Source organism: Trachinotus anak, unplaced genomic scaffold, assembly GCF_046630095.1.
Source record: "Trachinotus anak isolate AG129_WGS33_773 ecotype Australia unplaced genomic scaffold, CSIRO_AGI_Tana_v1 ptg000017l, whole genome shotgun sequence".
Lineage (NCBI taxonomy): Eukaryota > Metazoa > Chordata > Actinopteri > Carangiformes > Carangidae > Trachinotus > Trachinotus anak.
This window is the reverse complement of record NW_027273868.1, coordinates 1,174,421-1,193,812: the sequence shown is the minus strand read 5'-3', so window position 1 is coordinate 1,193,812 and position 19,392 is coordinate 1,174,421. Positions and strand designations below refer to the sequence as shown.

At 41.7% G+C, this 19,392-nt stretch overlaps 1 protein-coding gene across 2 annotated transcripts in view; it reads right to left on the bottom strand.

Moving 5' to 3' along the window:
- The window catches only part of LOC139634746 (syntaxin-binding protein 4), an 84,023-nt gene extending 71,621 nt beyond the window's left edge, over window positions 1–12,402 (bottom strand). Inside the window, exon 1 of one of the 2 annotated variants that reach the window (XM_071501358.1) lies at window positions 12,128–12,402. In XM_071501358.1, coding sequence (XP_071357459.1) covers window positions 12,128–12,192 — 65 coding nt within the window. In that variant the 5' untranslated portion in view covers window positions 12,193–12,402. The remainder of the gene's footprint in view (window positions 1–12,127) is intronic. The other variant, XM_071501356.1, reaches the window with a different exon arrangement.
- Window positions 12,403–19,392: the final 6,990 nt, after the last annotated feature.

Here is a 19,392-nt window from a genome sequence, read left to right as displayed (position 1 = left end):
TTATTATCTGTGTGTGATATCAGTCAGCCCTGAGTCAGTGGACAATGGAGACGTTCCACTGACTGAGGAAAAAGATACCAACCAACCACACCATGGTTCTTTTGTAGTTGAAAGGTTTGTGTGTAGTCATTTATGTAATTGGATTATGTAAGTGGATTAAGTAATATGTAAATATTTAAGATCTGAAAACTAAAAGATGTAGTTTCTCTCCAAAGGACTTTCAGAAGAATAAAGTTTAAGATACAGATACAGGATGAGAAGAGGTAACATGCATTAGAGATTGTGTCTTCTGCTTTTAATCTCCTGTGAGTACCTGCACGTTTTTTAAACTACCACATAAGCGGATCAGAGAGAGAAGTAATGTGATAACCAGGCAAGCTACACTCTGAAGAGTTGCATTGAGATTTAATGCTTGACAACTTTTTCAGGTCAGCACATACAGATAAATAGACTGTATAGTTGCCTAAGTATGTTTGCACAAGGTGGACACAAACCACCATGTAACCAAAATCCTCACAGCCCGTCACACAGTTAGCTATCATCTACCTGTGATCCAGTGCAATGCTTATTACAATAAGATCTGAGGTGCATGATAGAGCTATAATTTAACGGAGATATGACTCATCTGTCATCTCTCATCTGTTGAACTACAGTCACGTTTAATCACAATATTTGAGAAAGGTTAGTCACATTTTCAAACTTGGCTTAAGTTTAAAGGTTCGCTGTGGTGTTTTTGAGCATTTTCACACCTAAAGTTGGTTTGCTATGGTCCAACTCAGTCGATGAGTTTGTTGTGGCATTTTCCCCATGGTTCGGTTTGTTTTCACACAGAAGAAAATTCAACTGAACCAAAATGCATCACTACAAACTACTTGAGAATGTTCACTACGCTTCTTAGTCAGATTACCTGGAGCAGGAATGTAAACACAGGAAGAGCGTCCTGCACTCTGGACTGTGACGTCCTGTGAATCAGATCTCTGTCAGAAATGACATTTCTTCACAGCTCTAATGTGTATCTGGGTAGTTTACCTACATAGTGTCCAACACCTAAACACAGACTCACTTCACCACGTCGTCATGATGCTGTACAGATTCTGACTCTTTGACTGCTGTGAGACGTTTGAGGAGGATGGAGCTGATGTTGTGGATGTACAGTGACATGCTAACATCACGTCTAACTGTCCAGCTCAGACGTGTAGGTTCACTTGCTACTGCAATCAGATCCAGTTCAGAACTCTTTCACAGTAAAAATGAACCACTCCAGAGTTCGTTTGGTACCAGACCCAGACCACCTCCTCAAAAGGGTCTTGTTCAATTGTTCTGGTCCACCCTCAAGTGCGATTACTGTTTTCACACCTGCCCAAACGAATCACACTAAGAGGGGAAATGAGCCAGGGTTTGAGTTCAGGTTTCAAACTTTAAAAAATGACTGCAGACCTCAGGGATGTAAAACAGTGAGTTTTAGTGAAAAACATGAATTGACTGTGTATAGAAACTTGGTTTTGGTTTTTGTTTGTAAGAAAACCTCACAGGGTAGTTTTATTTGAATGGTATTAGGCTCACATGAGTCATGGTATGGGTAGGGCTGGGTATCAATCAAAATTTTTCGATACCAGTATTGAATACCGATACCTTCACTTCAATACCAGTTCCTGAGCGATACTTTTTTCGATACCAATTTTATAATATCAATTCTAACAAAAAGGAAATTACATTACACATAACAGTACAAATCTTCAGTTTTATTTTTCAGCTCAGTATTTTTCCAATCCAAGCAGTTTTCTTACAGAAAAAATTAACAAATAATTTCCAGTGCAAAACAGTTGCAAACAAGTGACAGGTTGGTGTCTAATACTATCCTACATACTGAGGATACTTTTCACTTAGCAGTTTTTCTTCAGAAAAATCAACATGTCTGCTTTCTCAGGACACAGACAAGCCCGCTCCTGGCTGATGGTGTCTCCAGCAGTAGCTCTGTGTTTGCAGTCAAACACGGAGCAACTTTCTGCTCTTAAATTGATTTTGTGCACAGTCAAATGCTTCAATAAATTAGTCGTGTTGCTACCCACTACCCACTTCAAAAAAAAAAAAAAAAAAAAAAAATGGAAAAAAGCTTACTCTAAGTTGAAGTGTCCATTGTATTTTGAATATTTTCACCGCTTCATCTTGCCGTTAAACAGCCCTTTCCATTGAAAGATTTTTTTCTTGAAGAAGGGTAACACTGATGGAAAATAATCTTGACAAGATTTTCCAAAATATTGTATCCTGGGAAAACTGCTATTTCCAAGTTGTCTTGGTTCAGGACTTTTATTTTGAACGAGGACCTCCTCAAACACTTAATTAGCCTTCACTTGCATAAAGGCATTGAGCTTGTTTCAGCTAATTACAACTGTTAAGGCACACAGCAGCAGCCCACTTATCTCTTCTTGTAATGAACAAACAGAACAGTGTCTCACACCTCTGACACTTCTAAACAGATACAACAGACCAGTCAGCTAAGTAAAGAAACATCAATAGTTTGAGACGGAGAGAAGAAAAAAAATCAGCAACAAGCAAACTTCCCTGGAGGCAAACGTAGTCAGCATTCTGCTCCAGGATTCACATCCTCTGTGGAGAGAAAATCAAACCCAGTGAAGTCATTTCCAGAAAATCGATCATCAGGGAGTGGGAACCAGAGGAGTTGACAAGGGCTGAATTGAAATCCCATTACTGATCATTGATTTTACCTGACAGGGAGGAATGGAGCTGATTCTCACAGTGTCTGTTAAATTTAAGAGACAACTACAGAAGGAGCTAATAATGCAGGTGTTCAGAGGGAAACAGGCCAGAGCTGAGGAGCATCGCACAACATTTACATTCAGTCCAATTTCAATTTAGTTGGCAAGGAAGCATTTGACCTCTCAAGTGCATATCATTCCAGTATGTAGTGTAGACTAGGGCTAGGCATCGTTCAAATATTTTCAATATCAGTACTGATCCCGATACCATGACTCTGATACAGATTCTTTATGACTGTGTTTTCAATACCAATGTCATCACATCCATTTTAATGAGAAGAAATAATACACATTACATTTGTTCTCTGATCTTCGTGAAAAATCAGTGTGTGGACTGATCAGTGGACAGATCAGTGTGATAATCAGCACACAGTACATGTTAGAGCTAAAACCAAGCCACGATGTCCAAGGGACTCTGGACTTTGAAAAAGACCAGCATTGAAGCATATATCTAGGGAAGCATGAACAAAACAGACAGACAGAAGTGTTGAAGATTTATACAGTTGGAATCCATCACTGGGAAAGAACAGCAAGAGTTTTAAAAACAAAACAACTCTGCCTTGAGCCAATTGTCCAATCACTGAGCTGAACTGGCCTTTGTCAGGAAGGTGGTCAACAGTTGAATGCCTTCTGTAAAGCATCTTCCACATCATTCTCACTGACTAATACCACAAACTGTCAGCTTCAGTCATTCACACAAGCTTAATGTTAGAAACTCTCCTGTAAAAAACGAGCCCCGAGGTTGTCTGCCCAGACACCTCACCCAATAACGTTTTGTTGTTAGGTGATATCTCGTGGCTGTAACACAGGAGACTGGTGTTTGATTCCCGTGTGAAACTAGCAGTTCAAGTTGTTTCCATTATCCATGAACTTACCCAAACTTAACCATGACAACAAAGACCGTCTAATCTTAAGGAAATACTTATTTTAAAGGGGACCTATTATGCTTTTCTGAATTTCCTCTCTCTTATAGCGTGTTCTACAGCTTTTTGGGCATTGTCCACTGCTGTAAACATTTTACTGTGAGCTCATCACCTCAAGGAGGACTGCTTCAGAAACTGTCAGAGTTAGACAGGTTGTTTCTGTAGTTTACACTTAATGTGGCCAAACGGGGTCATAAGGCTCACAGCCTGTCAGTCTGCTTTATTATTGTGGATCAGTGATGTTTAACCAGGTCACTGATGACCTGATCACCTTAGTAAGAATCAGCGTAGCAAAGATATAAACGCTTAAAAGTTTGTTAATATTAACATGCTACACATCGTTAGCTCAGATAAATTATCCACAGTTTAACTGCAGAGTTCAGTTCTCAGTTACTATTAGCGCTAAAGTATAATTCATTCAGATTTACCAGCATCATAAACCAGCAGGACGGTTGTTGACTGCCGACCTTTGGTGGTGAAGTCCAACTGTCTGTCTGTTCCTCCATTATTTATGTTCCTTCAGTCCACAGATAAAATAATCAAAAAGGTTTTTCATTAAAGTGTTCCAGGTTATGAATATTGTCATGTGAAGTCTATCATAGACTGTGGAGCAATTCTCTCTTCCTGCCTGACAATGGGTACGTTTGTTTTCTGCTCCAGTCCAGCTCGTGAAGGTGGATCAGGTCTATCATCTTCTGGTTCAGGATCAGACTCTGGCTCAAACCAATAAGGCAGAACCGAAGCATAACAGCTACAACTGTTTGCTTATATCAGCACGTGGACAGAACATGCAGTTGCCATGGTAGTTGCCAGCTTCAGAGGGGGAGGGGGGCCATAAAGAGTCCTGAGCTCTAACAAGAGTGTTTCACACTGCATGTCAAGAACTCTCTGTAGACCTCTGCAATAACAATGTTCCAAGGCATCGATCATGGCAGGGGTAAAAAACCTTTTCTGAAGTTACCTGCAGCACAATGGCCTCAATCATTGTGAATTGTAAGATGTTTGGAACCATCAGAACTTTTCTTATAGTCGGCTGTCCGGCCAAATTGAGTAAGTGGCAGGATGGACCTTGATCAAGGAGGTGACCAAGAACCTGACAGTCCCTCTAACAGAACTTCAGAAGTCCTCTGCAGGGATGGGCATGACAATGACCTGATGCAAACAGCCAAGACAACACTGGAGAGTCTCTTACTCTTCTTGAGTGACCCAGTCAAAACCCAAACTAAAACCCTATAGACCATCTGTGAAGCCAGTGTAAATCAACATGTGAAAAACAGATCAGAGTTCGTCTACAGGAATGGAGGAACTGCTGATCCATTGGTACCATGTTAGAAGTTGAAGCATTGTGGCTTTTGGGTATTGATCCTGACGAGCAGCAAGGCTCAATATGTTTGCACATGTTCTGAGCAGGCCTGACTTGCCCGACTCTTAGCTGCATGTCATTCTCCTCTCTGTCCCCTCATTTCCTGTCGCTCTACACTATCGTATCTAATAAAAGGCGTAAAATATTTTTTTTTAAAAGAAGAAAAGTACTCCCAAGCACACCACTTAGGGACAGGCTTCAGAATGTCCCTGAGTGGCCCTGTCCACAGCCCGGAATTGAACCCCACCGAGAATATGGACAGACCTGAAGACAACAGTTCACCAGTGATCCTAATCCAGTCTGACAGAGGATAAGAGGATTGTTACTGGAGAGACTGTCTGTTTCCAGGTGTGCACAGCTGGAAGAGGCCAAGACTGGAAGCTGTAAACACATGAAATCCAATACTTCTTTTAAGATTCATAAAAAATATTTGCATTACAGGTTAACATGTTCACTCTTTGCCATAGTGGATTCTGGTCATTCATACATTACTTCCTACTGACTACAGTTCTATCTTTGGGCTGATTGTCAATATCATTTGCTGTGGAAAAGCTTTTCAAACACCACTGCAGCCAGGGAACATGACAATTAGATTACTTAAACTTGATTATTCAGGGCAAGTTCAGGTCTTAAGTAGAGGTCCATGTAGGTCATCTTGGTTACTAGTAACACACGTGACCCAGGACGCGAGCTGAGTCGGGTCCACATTATATTACATCTAAAAGGAGAGTGGGAAATGACAACTTGAAGTGCAGGAAGAGTGACATGTATTGCTGCTCTCTTCCATTACAGTGACTCATTAGTTGGAGGATGATCATGATGCAGCCAGTGTTGGTGTTGTCTTTGTTGTGATGTGTTGGGTTGGCCACACTTTGGATCATGTGTAATTATTTGTGTCTGTTTTGGATCCACTTTCACCCAACAGATTTCTCAAATAGTTTTTCCAACTTACTCGGTTCTCAAGTCTAAACTTAGTAACTGACCATTTCCCTCAGTGTATGTTATCTACTCCTGCAGGAGACATTCCCTGATGCTTCCTATAGAAAAGCTCAGGGAAGTGGCTGTGAACTGTCCTTTATCAGAGGTGGGAGAGTTAGGCAGATGTGCATTTGCCAAACCAACAAGTTAGAAGACACTTTGTGCAGCTTGCCCAAGTTCCTTTTCGAACATGGCTGCACCTGCAGCTCACAGGAAACACAGTAATGAGCCCTTGAGCATAAGAGACTGAGATGAAGAAGATGATGCACCTGAAAACTTACTTGGACAAGCCACACAAAGATGATGCAGCTTCATTAGCAGGGTTTTAATTCTACAAGAGAAAGGTTAACTTTCCACCAGGAAAGACCATCCCTAAAATTTCCTATAGGAAACATCTGGACAGCCCCAAACTGGGCTGGGAAGAGAGAGCAATTAAAGCAGCTGTGAAAGCAACATGAGTTGGGATTTCTTAAATAAAATAGCATGTTTTTACACTATATTATTACATTTATTCACTATTGACCTTGAATTAACAGGAAAGGAACAAAGGAGAGGAATGTCATAACAATGTGTCCCAGGAGGTAAGGGATGCTGAGGCTAGGTGACTCAATGAGAGCACGTTGTTTTCTTCTGTCACAGCAGAACTAAAGTGATGTTTGTTGCCACCAGAGGCCTGAATTCCACAGGACAGGAGTTGAGTAAATAACCTGTCAGAGTGCATCCACTCACACCTGCCACAGCTGTCACTGCCTGTGGTCAGTCTAACAAAAAAAAAATCAAGTCAAGGACACCACGTGAAACAAAGCAATGCGCTCTCTGTGAGGTTTGGACCAGTGCTTCAGAGAAATCATTAAAGGGAGACGTTTAAATGGGACTAAAGGTTCCTGAAGCAAAGTGCACAGAACCTCTCTGATGAAGTCATGCTGATGAACATTTTTAACTGGATTAAATAAACTTTACGTCAACCAGTTAATTCTGAACTACAACATATTGTGAAGGTGTCTCTGTCATGCTTTTGCATTACTTCATGTCAGTATAGTGAAGCCAGCTTGGTCTTCCCAAACTTTTAATGGACCATACCTGTGCCTTTGTATGCTCCAAACATAAACTACAAATTTAATTCAGTATAGACCAGTTTACATCAGGGGCTGACCGTTTTACAGAGCGCACTGCTGTGTTTCTACATCCTGGTTTACACTCAATTCAACTTAAATATCTACTTCTAGAAACCTTAACCTTGTGTGATTTATGAAAGCCATGAAAGTGAACATCGGTGTGGACTGGGCCGCAACTAACAATTGTTTTATATTATTGATTAATTCACCCTTTTTGTCCAATAACTCGATAAATCATTTGGACTATTGTAGGTGAGACAGAGTGGCTCAGGTGTGACAACTGCTGTGTTTGTTGCTCAGACACAGAGGGTGAGTGTGTGTAGTTTACAGGAAGAAAACATATGCAAGAGCCACAGAGAACAATCAGGTTCAGTCTTCGATTGGAGGGTTTCTCAAAAAATTCCCACCAAAAGTTCATAATGTGACATTCTAATGTCTTGTTTTATTCAGTTACTGGGACAGAAACATTCACGCTGAACGGCCGGGAGCTGGTCACCAGGACGTTTTTCCATTTCTGGTGGAAAAAGTAACTCAGTTAACCAGTTTTCTAAAGTGTTGTCAGATCTCTGTTCACCATATAATCAGTTCATTCAGCTCCAGCTGCAGCTCCAGGGCTCAGTTATTGTGCTGCTGTAAATAATGCCATTGTGCTTTTCCTGCTTTGAGTTAAAATGTCTCAAAGTAAAGCACAAGGTTTATTATCCTTTAACCAATTTGCCTCATACTGTCCTGATCACCTCCTGCTGCTGCTAATGGCAGAGGCCACTGGCTCCCTGTCGGCTCATCAGGTTATCTACCAGCATGACTTCCCCCAAAGTTCAGCTGAGAGTGAACCTGTAACCTGCTCAACGTAGGAAATTCAGGAAATAGTTTGTTACAAAGATCGCCTTTATTTGTCCCGGAGTGGGGAAATTCACATATAATGTTAATGTTGTAAGGTGAAACTATCCAATCAGCTGAGAAGAACGGAAGCTGCTTGTGTGCAGTGAGCCTGAGGACACTGACAGAGGACAGTGACACTAAACTGATAAAATGCTGCATAATTTACAAATCTGTGGACTGCTGCTGTTAGCCCATTAGCCATGCTAGTTCCTGCTGCTCTCATCCACCACCTCCACCTCTGCTTCCCTCTGTGGCCGAGCTTCAGCCAGTCATTACCAGTCCTCTCCCAAACATTGTTTGCTCCCCATCAGTCCTCCTCTGCAGTCTGCCGGTCCCTCCACTGTCTATTCAGTCCAGACCCCCTACCTACCATCCAGTCAGTTACCATTAAAGCTAGTTTAAAAACTCAGCTGACTTCAGCCTCATCTGTATCCAGGTCTGTTCCAGAAAACAGTTTCAGCCTGAGGGGGATTTCTCATTTCAGACACTTGAGAGCTGAATTTCTTCCCAGGTTTTACTGCTGAGTAAAATCCTCCCACAACACACATTACATGAGATACACAAGTCACCTGAAAGAGCATTAACACAAAAATCAGTCCTTCCATCATATCAGAGTTGAGCCACACTGAAAGCCTAACGTTTGGACTTCAACAAAAGGCCAGTGCTGCCCTGATGCGTCTGTGTAGCCAAGCATCAAGTGCCACAAGCAAAATGTGAAGTAAAGGTGGAAGAGACAGACAGTTTCCACGCAGTGGTGTACCATCTGTCTCACTGTCTTTACAGTCGGTTTGATCTGTGTTGGCTGCCTCACTGTGTGTTTCATGCTCCGTGTATCACTGCTCAGATGTTTCAGGACTAATAATCAAACTTCAGAATGGGAAATGAGGACAACTGGAATTAAATGAAAACATCTACCTCAACAGAAAAGACAGGTATAATCTGCTGAATGTCTTCAACACAGTCCTGAAGGACACAGTGGAAACACAGAGGGCAGACTCTGAGCTCTGATGTCTGAGGCTACGTCTCCACTGCTACCATTTCATTTTAAAGCAGCATTTTAAAATGAGGGCAACCATTTTAGCTCCAAATCAGAAACGATCTCCGGCCATAATATCAACACTTTCATTCATTATCCATGTGGTTTCACCACTGGTAGTCCAGGCTGCTAAAAGCCAATCAGGAGCCACCGTGGGCGTCTACATCATCGTTTCCAAAGGTCTCTGTTTCTGTCCGTCCAGACTACAACACAACCTGGAGTTTTAGACTAAAATGGGTCCAGCAGCGTTTCTGAATGTCTCTGTTTGAGGGGCTGAAGACTGTGGAGTAGAGTGGATGGAGGAGGAAACAGAGAAGAAGAGACGAGTTTAAAACCAAAATGTAGAAGAGACAAGTTTAAAACTAAAATGTAGTAGTGTGGATGTAGCCTTACAGTACTTAACCACTGATGTAAATGACTTTCTCATATACAGCAGCTTAAAGCACTGACACTCAGGCTACTGACCTAACCTGTGAGGTGCAGTTCACACCCGCTGACATTCACACATGAAAGTGGTTCATTCATGGTGTGAAAGAAAAGCAGAGCAATCACAGCGCTGTGTGACAGTGGATTTCTGATGCTGGCATGAATTCAAAGCTAAACTAATATTAAATACCTCTGTGGAGATTTTCTCTGTTAAATCAGAATGTGAAGAACAGAACAGGGGTGTTTCTCTGTGTATTTCAACAGCTAGTAAAAACTGAATCTTAGCAACCACAGTGTTACACTGTAAACTGCTGCCCTGGTAATATTACAGTACTCATGGCTCTGTTGTCTTGTTTCTGCTTATTCATCTTTGTTCATGTTCATTTATACAAGGTCCAGTTGCAGTCACCTGATATGCTGTAAGTCACCAGGATTTGATGCATGTCTGTAGCACTAATGATACTTCATGACATCATCAATACTGCCCAATGACTCCATGTTTACAGCTCATATTTCATCAGTAATGAGTCAGATGAAGCAGAATTAAGAGGCAACAATGGAGCTTTTTTTTTTTTTTTTTAAAAAAACAGGTGTGACAGCGACCTCAGGGTCCTGCACAGACATGAGACCACAGACATCAGTCCACACACATCAGTCCATAGACATCAGACCAGCACAAGAAATCATTTATTTCATTCTGCAGGGAACCACAGATGACAGAGAACCTTTGCTGTATGATCATTTCAGAGTATAACAAACAATGATGCAAATGAATAGATACAATGGTCTCTCCATTATCATTTGATTTGTTGTTTATAAGAGGCTTTGAGTCAGTATGGTTTTATACTGTAAAAAATCACTATCACAGCCATACAGCTATTAAAATATGGCTTTAATTTCGAGTGATTCATATGAAAATGCAGAACAGCCATTATATTTTCTACATGTGGCATCAATAAAAATTCTGAAATAAGCCAAGATGATGACAATTTCCAATCCACCTAGTCACTTCCTTCCCCTGACTTATTCAGTTCCATTTACATTAGATCACACAGATTAGTGAAGATGTAGATTTAAAATCTATTCTGTCAAAAGTATGAACTTAATAAACTAGTCTCTAATATTCTTGAAAACAGCCACACAAGAATGTAGAAAGCATCCACATGTGCTCAACACAAATTACTCCTCATGCTTTTTTTTCACAATTTTGAAGGTGAGCTACACTTTATCTAAAAATCATCTCAAAGCCAGGATGAAGATTATTTCTGACTTTACACAGCTTAAGTTCAAGAAACCCAGAAAAATTGAACTCTCTCCTGGGAGCAGTTCAAAGCAGCATCTCTCCAAACCTCTCCCTGTGTCACACCTACCTGGTTTTAATGGTGGGGTTCATCCTGAGGGGGAACAGTCCCAGGTCTACGTCTCTGCTGTCAGGATTAAACTCTAGGGCTCCTGAGACATAAATCAGAAAGTAGTCCCAGAGCTCAGGTAACTTCTGGGAGGAGAGAATCATGAGGGAAGCTTTAGTGGTGACTCTCTTTGTGGGAGAAACTGCTGGAAAAAGATGGGTGTCATCCAAAGAGGCGCCACCCAGCAGTGTTATATCACCTCCCCTCAGCCTGCCTTTAAGCGTTCCTGTCTGACCCGGCCTCAGCAGTCCACTCAGCACCTACACTTAGCTGACTGACTCCTCCCCATGGGACATGACACAAGCACAAAATGAACTCACCTCTTCCAAACTGCCTCACCTCCCCCTGAGATCATTCACATGTCTTCAACTTTGTTTAACCATTTTTATTTGGAAAAGTCTCATGTTGTTTTCCTCAAGCAGATATGATTAGTTATACTGTTGCTTTATGCTGAATGTATTTCCTAATCAGCTCATTGTGTCATGTAATCCCATATGTTGTTTCAAAAGTGTAGCAAAATAACAATAACAGTAATCAGTCTGTCACTGCATCATGTTGCCTCATAACACAATTTAAAAATACCACTGTATCTAAAACTAAAACGTATTTATCCAACTCTTAAAAGCCTCTGACCGAGCTGCGTGTGATGCATTTAGTGTTCACTGTGAATTTGCTTTATCTGCAGGTTTTACATGAAGCTGTTTAACTTGTTTCGTAGTTAAATTTAAAAATATTTATTCCAAATTACGCAGAGACGAACACGATGAGTTTTTGTCTCTGAGCGCAGGATCAAAAATCCACTGTCAAATTCAACTCAGCTGAACCACGACACCCGCACTGACACACACGCACGCACACACACACACACACACACACACACACACACACACACTTCATCAAGTGGAAAGGGATTATGTCCAAAAATATATGACATAATACTGTGACTATGAACACGCTTTCATGTGGACTCATTACTCCGCCATGTTTTACGCTCCGTGTGTTCACCTGTGGGAAGAAAACAGCCGGACAGTGTTTCCTGTGGACTGCGTGCAGTGTGTATCGGGGAACCTACTGATCTGGAAGCTCTGCAGCGTGTGTAGTGAAATATTTCACCTTCCACATTTGTGGACCTGACGTGTTGAAGGCTGTTTTCCCCTCTTTTCCCAAAAGCGAAGCCACAAACCAGCTGAAACAAAACTTGGTTCACTTTCCACGTACCAGTAAATGAGCGACAGTCCGTCGAAACGCTCGAGTTCTCTCCCACGCTGCTTCAGCAGAGACATATTATCCCAGCGTGGTCCAGGCTCGGCCCCTGTGGAAACGAAGTGCCGCCGTCCCAGAGCCCATCACTCCCCCGCCTCTCAGCTGGCTGAGCCGCGCACCTTCGCTGACTGCGTGGACGTGTCAGCGCTCATCCCTTCTAATCAGTGAGACCCCCGCTGCTCGCCGGTAACGGAGCTCTGCAGGCCCGACTCTGATCTGACCGACACGTCGGCTTTTAACTGCTGACGGTTTATCAAAACCTCAACGCCCCTTCACCGGTTCCACCGTCCGACAGGAGCCCGCTGTCCGCACGGCAGGAGGGGCCGGTCTGTGTGAAGAGGGGGCAGCGCGCACCTGCCTCCGGGATCAGTGACGCTGCATTCAAGGTCCAATTATAAAAAACGGTCAGAACATACGATCAAAGATCCTCGAAGAAATCAGGCAGTCCCTGAACTTCCCTCGAAATGAATGAAGTAGACTATCACCTATCTGTCACCTCGTTAAAGGTCATGACGCCACTGACTTTAATACTTTAATACTATAATTTGATTTTATGACGTCAGTTGCTGCAGTTAAAAGCCACATTTTAAAGAATAAACCCCTCACTAATGCTAATTAAAACAAAAATATATTAAAACTGGTCTCACTGGCTCATTAAAGATTCCCTCCAGACATGTTTTAAGAAATATAACCTGCAAATACTCAATACAATACACTAATTTATGTCTGATTTGTGTTCCACATAAAAGTTCAATTAGTCTACAACATTAAAAATACATTTACTTAATTGAAAAACCAGTAATCTGTCTATGAATATGCAAATAACTAAATTTAACCAAACTGTTAAGGTGGGCTTCACCAAAGGCCACCAGAACTAGCAAAAGCTCTGGAAAGGTGGGAGATACATCTTCTAAAAATCCTGCTGCCAAAAGTCCCTCCAGGGCAGCCTGCAGTGTTATGGTGCTACCGGACAAGTCAACAAATATTCAAGTTAAAACTGAAACTGACATCAGAGGACATCAGACTGACATCAGCCCTTTCTCTTGTAAGATTAAGAAACACAGTTTAATGTATAAACCTGTCTTCTGTCTTTCTTGCCCAAGAATATTTACATGAACAGCCAAACAGATCATAATAATAATAATAATAATAAACTAATAATATATCTTATCTATAAAGCACTTTCAGACAAAATGTGCCGTTCAGAGCGTGCCACATTCAAACAACACATGAACACCCACACGCAAACACAAAAAATGATGAAACACTAAGGCTACTACAGTACCCTTCCTTTTTACTCTGTGACTACACAGTATGAACAAGGTTAAAAACACCCTATTCCCTCATGCCACCCTGTAGCTGCTCAGTATTTATAAAATCACACCAGAGTTTAATTCATTTCTCCACTATAATGTCCAGTTTTTCCTTTTTCCCCGTGGTCTTGTTTTCTTACACTGAACCTAAACACCAGCAGGAACCAGTGAGGATATTTTTATACCTGATTCACACAACACAATTCAACCGTGTATTGCAGGCCGTACTATAAAGTGTTAACAAAGCATTTAATGTCAGTTTTGCTTTACACTGTCCTTTGATCAGTCTGTAAAATGCTTCCATGGAACTGTTTGTGCTGGAAGAACAGGAGCCCCTTCCTGTTCCCTGACCAAGCTGGCACCCTGGGGGCAGCTGCCTGCTTGGTGTCCTCTGAGGACACCGTCAGTTACCCAGTTGACACCTGCTGTGAACCGTTTATTGTCCCACTGTCTTTAGAAACAGTGTCAGAGCATTAGGAGTCAGAGCAACAGCTCAGAAACTGTTGCTACTCTCACATAATGAGACATTTAAACTCAGGAAGTGACCAGAGAGGAGACAAATGACAAAACTCTTTTAACAGGCTGAATACATTTGGCTTATATTTCATATATTTCTATGAGAGTTCTGGTTTATAATATGAAAATCACTTACTAAATTCTTTAAGTATTAAGTGACACAAACATTTTTATTCAGTGGAATGTCAAGAGTCTTAAAGTAACATCTGTACTGTCTCAGTATCTGACAGGTCAATAATGAAAACTTTGGTCTTGTTTCTTTCCTCTCCTTGTGTATTTTCAATTCAATTCAATTCAATTTTATTTGTATAGCGCCAAATCATAATATACATTATCTCAAGGCACTTTACAGGGTAAGGTCAAGACCTTACTTTGTTACAGAGAAAAACCCAACAGTTCCCACAAAGAGCAAGCGCTTGGTGACAGGGGGGGCTCAGGGTGGGGGGCCGTCTGCCTCGACCGGTTGGGTTTAGGAGGAGAAAAAAAGAGTGGGTGGGGGGAGGAGAGAGGAGAAAAGAGAGAGAGAGAGACCGGGAACAACTGTGTAGGTAATAGTGTTCATCAATAATAATGACAGATAACGGGGCGGCCCGGTAATCGAGTGGTTAGGGCGCATACCATTTGGGTGCAAAGACGCTCTTAGCAGGCGGGCACCGGTTCGACTCCCGATCGGTCCGACTCTTTCCTGCATGTCATTCCCCTCTCTACCCCCTTTCCTGTCAGTCTCCACTGAACTATAATAAAGGCATAAAAGCCCAAAAAATAATAACTTTATAATAATGACAGATAACAGTGGTTAATAGTAATGATGAGTAGTGGTGGATCTGGATCCTGCTGCTCCAGAGGCAGAGAGACCTGCAGAATGAGGACAGAGAGAGGGAGAGAGAGGAGAAGCACAAACTACGGGAGAGAAAAAAAATACAAAGTTAATGGCATAAAGTAGTCGAGAGAGAGAGAGAGAGAGAGAGAGAGCGCCCAGTGCATCATGGGAAACCCCCAGCAGTCTAGCTCTATAGCAGCATAACTAAGGGATGGGCCAGGACATACCCGAGCCAGACCTAACTATAAGCTTCACTAAACAGGACAGTTTTAAGCCTGATCTTAAAGGTAGAGAGGGGGTCTGCCTCCCGAACCCACACTGGGAGCTGGTTCCACAGGAGAGGAGCCTGATAGCTGAAGGCTCTGCCCCCCATTCTGCTCTTACAAACTCTGGGAACCACAAGTAGACCTGCATTTAGAGAGCGAAGTGTCCTACTGGGAAAATAGGGAAGTATAAGCTCTCCAAGGTACGATGGTGCCTGACCATTAATGGCTTTGTAGGTGAGGAGGAGGATTTTAAATTCTATCCTGGATTTTACAGGGAGCCAATGCAGAGAAGCTAACACAGGAGAGATGTGATCTCGTTTCCTAGTTCCTGTCAGTACTCGTGCTGCCGCATTTTGGATCAATTGGAGGCTTTTTACTGAATTTTTGGGACATCCTGACAATAAAGAGTTACAGTAGTCCAGTCTTGAGGTAACAAATGCATGAACTAGCTTTTCAGCTTCCTTTAGACACAGAATGGGTCTGATTTTTGCAATATTGCGCAGGTGGAAGAAGGCTGTTCTAGAGACTTGCTTTATATGTGAAGTAAAGGACAAGTCCTGGTCAAAAATGACACCAAGGTTTCTGACTGTAGCACTGGAGGCCAAGGTGATGTCATCCAGAGTCAGTATGTTATCACATAGTGTATCTCTGAGGTGTTTTGGGCCAATTACAATAACTTCAGTTTTGTCTGAATTTAAGAGTAAGAAATTACTGGTCATCCAGGTTTTTATGTCGTTAAGACACACCTGAAGCTTGGCTACCTGGTTAGTCTCACCTGGCTTCATGGATAAGTACAGCTGGGTGCATAACAATGGAAATTTATCTGGTGCCTCCTAATAATGTTTCCTAGAGGAAGCATATATAGAGTGAAAATTATTGGTCCTAGCACAGAACCTTGTGGAACTCCATGACTGACTGTAGTGTTGATAGAAGAGTCATTATTAACATGAACAAACTGGAGTCTATCTGACAAATATGACTTAAACCAGCTTAGTGTGGTTCCTTTAATGCCGACCATATGCTCTAGTCTCTGTAATAGAATCTTATGATCGATGGTGTCAAATGCAGCACTAAGATCTAGCAGGACAAGTATAGAGACAAGTCCATTGTCTGAGGGTCATTGGTAACCTTAACCATTTTCAGTTGATTCATGTTTTAACATCCTATAATCCAGTCTGCTCATCTGATATACAGAACCAAACTGATATCATGGATTTTGTTAAATCAGGACCAGCACTAATGTGATGTGAGTACGGTTCATACCCAAGGACAGGGACAAGTGACCTCATGGTGATTTCAGTTGGAGGACTTGTTGGACTGTGAAGGCTTTTGGAAGCTGTCCAGCATTTTGTCTCTGCCCTCTGCTGCCACTGCCTGCTCTCATCAGCTTCACAGACAATGTCCAGTTCATATTGAGGAAGGCTAATGTGCTCTGTGAAAAAGGTCTAACTTAGTTATACTATATTATCATATATTAGACTGGCTCCTGTACTGTGAATAGTTTTTGGTAAACAAAAAAAAGATTAAACAATTCTCCAACAGAATTGTATACCTTCAAACTGGGAAATTAAATACATACTGGACAAGTATGTATCAGGACGAGTTATCATGTCGTGATTCTCTTCACAGTGGACAGATTACAATTTTCAGATCCAGTATTTTTATAGTTCATCCAACATTTTTGTGTTCTGGGGCGTTTGAATACTGCAGCCTGTAATGGACAAGACTTAAGACTAGGAACGTCCATGAAAACAAAAACAGTGTAACCACAAAGTTCATTATTCAGACAGCATGCAGTGGTTATGACCATTAAATGTGAACTTTGTTCTCTCACTGAGACCAGCAGAAGCTCCCACTCCTGTCAACAGTGCTCTCATTTGTTTGACCAAGCACTGATATTCAAGTAATACTGTATGCTATCATCTTTACATCCAGTAAACCTTGTGCAGTAACACCCATCATCATAGAGATAGAGTTAGTGAAACCTCTCTCCCATATGTCTCTTATCAAGCTCCAATCCTCCAGTTACCTTAATCTCACGGTAGAGCTCTGAGGTTAACAAGCCGAGAGCAGCTAATCCAGTCAATCCAACATGCCACTACCCCAATCTCCTCAGCCACTGACTGTAACTATCAACCTGTACACATCCTCAGTCACAGCAGGTATGACAGGTGATCACAAGCAGTAAGACTTGGTGGCTCTCAGTCGCTGCTACTGATGCTTTTACAACTTCTGTGTTAACTTGTTTACTTAAATAAAAAAGACTGTGTACTTGTACTTTTATGGAAACACATTTTGCCCAGGAGAAGAAAAAACTGCTGAAATGCATGGACACTAAGTCAAAGTTATTACTTTTTTATTTAAAAAGTAAAATTAGTTAGTTAGTTGATGGGTTATAACTAATAATTTTATCATGTGAAACCAAAATAATTACATCAATAATGTAATAAATTAATTCCTCATACTTTAACCATTTGAATTTTTGTTATCAATCCCAGCCTTTTTTTTTTTTCTTCTTCCTGGCATAAATGCTTCAGCATTATCATAATGAAGGTTTGGATCATGTTTCCTGAGAGGAATTTAAAGCTGTATTAATCAAGCTGTTATGGCTTCACTAACCCTTTCACATTCATCATATGTATATGTGGATATATGTTGGGGGGGGGGGGCATTGGGGTACAGTGGTTAGCACTGTCGCTTCACAGACAAAGGTTCTGGGTTTGAAACTGCCAGCTGGCTCAGGACCCTCTTTGTGTGTTTCCTCCTTACTCCCTTCCTCCCAGTCCAAAGACATACAGACTCTAAATTGCATGTAGGTGTGAATAAGAGCATAAATGGTTGTTTGTCTCTCTATGTCAGCCCTGAGATACACTGGTGACCTGTCCAGGGTGTAGGCCACCTCTCGCCTAATGTCAGTTGGGACTGGCTGTTCAATGTGTGTGTATATACTGTACATACATAACTATTATTTATTTATTTATTTATCTATTTATTAATTTATTACTGTTGCTTTAGTTTCTATCACTACCTCTGAACGCTCAGGAAGAAAAGACAGTTGAAGTCATTTTCTAGTGTACAAGTACAGTTTTCATTTGCATCTATGCATGTGTATGATAATGTGTGCAATATCATAACTGATCTCAGAACAGTGGAAGTTGAATCAATATCCCATCACAATGCGCATGTGCAAATGTCAAAAATGCTGCTCCCCCCTCCCCAGTCATACAGAAATGACAGCTGATAGTCAACCTAGCTTCCCGAGACAACTTTGCTGCCACAAGAGGGCAGTAAATGACAAGATGAAAACACACAGGCATCAGATCCTTTCTGGGATAGAAAGCTGCTCTGAGATGAGAGGTAGCTTTACTGCTTCCCTTGCTTGTCCTGACGGCACGCCCCCGATATACAGAGTGGTCCAAATGTCTGAGAAAAATTCTAAAGAGTCTTGGAAAGAGAAGAGGCCAAGAACCTGATGGTCACTGATCTCCAGAGATCCTGTGGAGATGGAGAAACTTCCTGAGGAACAACCATCACTGCAGCTCCATTGATCTGGACTTTATGTCAGAGGGTCCAGATGAAGCCTCTCCTCAGAGACAGACTGCAAAGAAGCAGCTAAAGGACTCTGAGACTGAGAGAAACCAGATTCAGACTAAAAGTCAGGTCTGGAGAAAACCAGGCACCGTTCATCACCTGAGCAACACCATCCCAACGGTGAAGCCTGGTGGAGGCAGCATCAGGCTGTGGGGGGACAGGGAGACTGGTCAGGACTAAGGGAAAGATGAGTACAGAGAGATGCTTAATGAAGACCTGGTCCATAGCTCAGGACCTCATACCAGACTGATGGTTCACACAGCCAAGACAACACAGGAAAGACTCAGAGACAACTCTGAATGTCCTCGAGTGGACCAGCCGGAACCCAATCCAGCATCTGAAGAGACCTGAACATGTGCCCACTGATGGTCCATATCAACCTGATAGTTTGTTATGTCCTTCCAGAAGTCTGGAGGCTGTGATCACTGACAAAGGTGCTTCAACTAAGTACTGAGTAAAGTGTCTGAACACTTCTGTCAATATTGCAATATGTCAATATTTCTCCTTTTTAATACATACACAAAAAATCTAAAATTCTATTTTCATTTTATGAGAGTGAACATTGATGACGAAAAAAATGAATTTAAATGATTTTAGCAGCATCAGACTGCAACATAACAAAATGTGAAAAGTGAAGGGGTCTGTCTGAAGACTTTCTGAATGCACCATACTTCAGTAATCCCCAACACATCCCTTTTCACACTCTGATACACA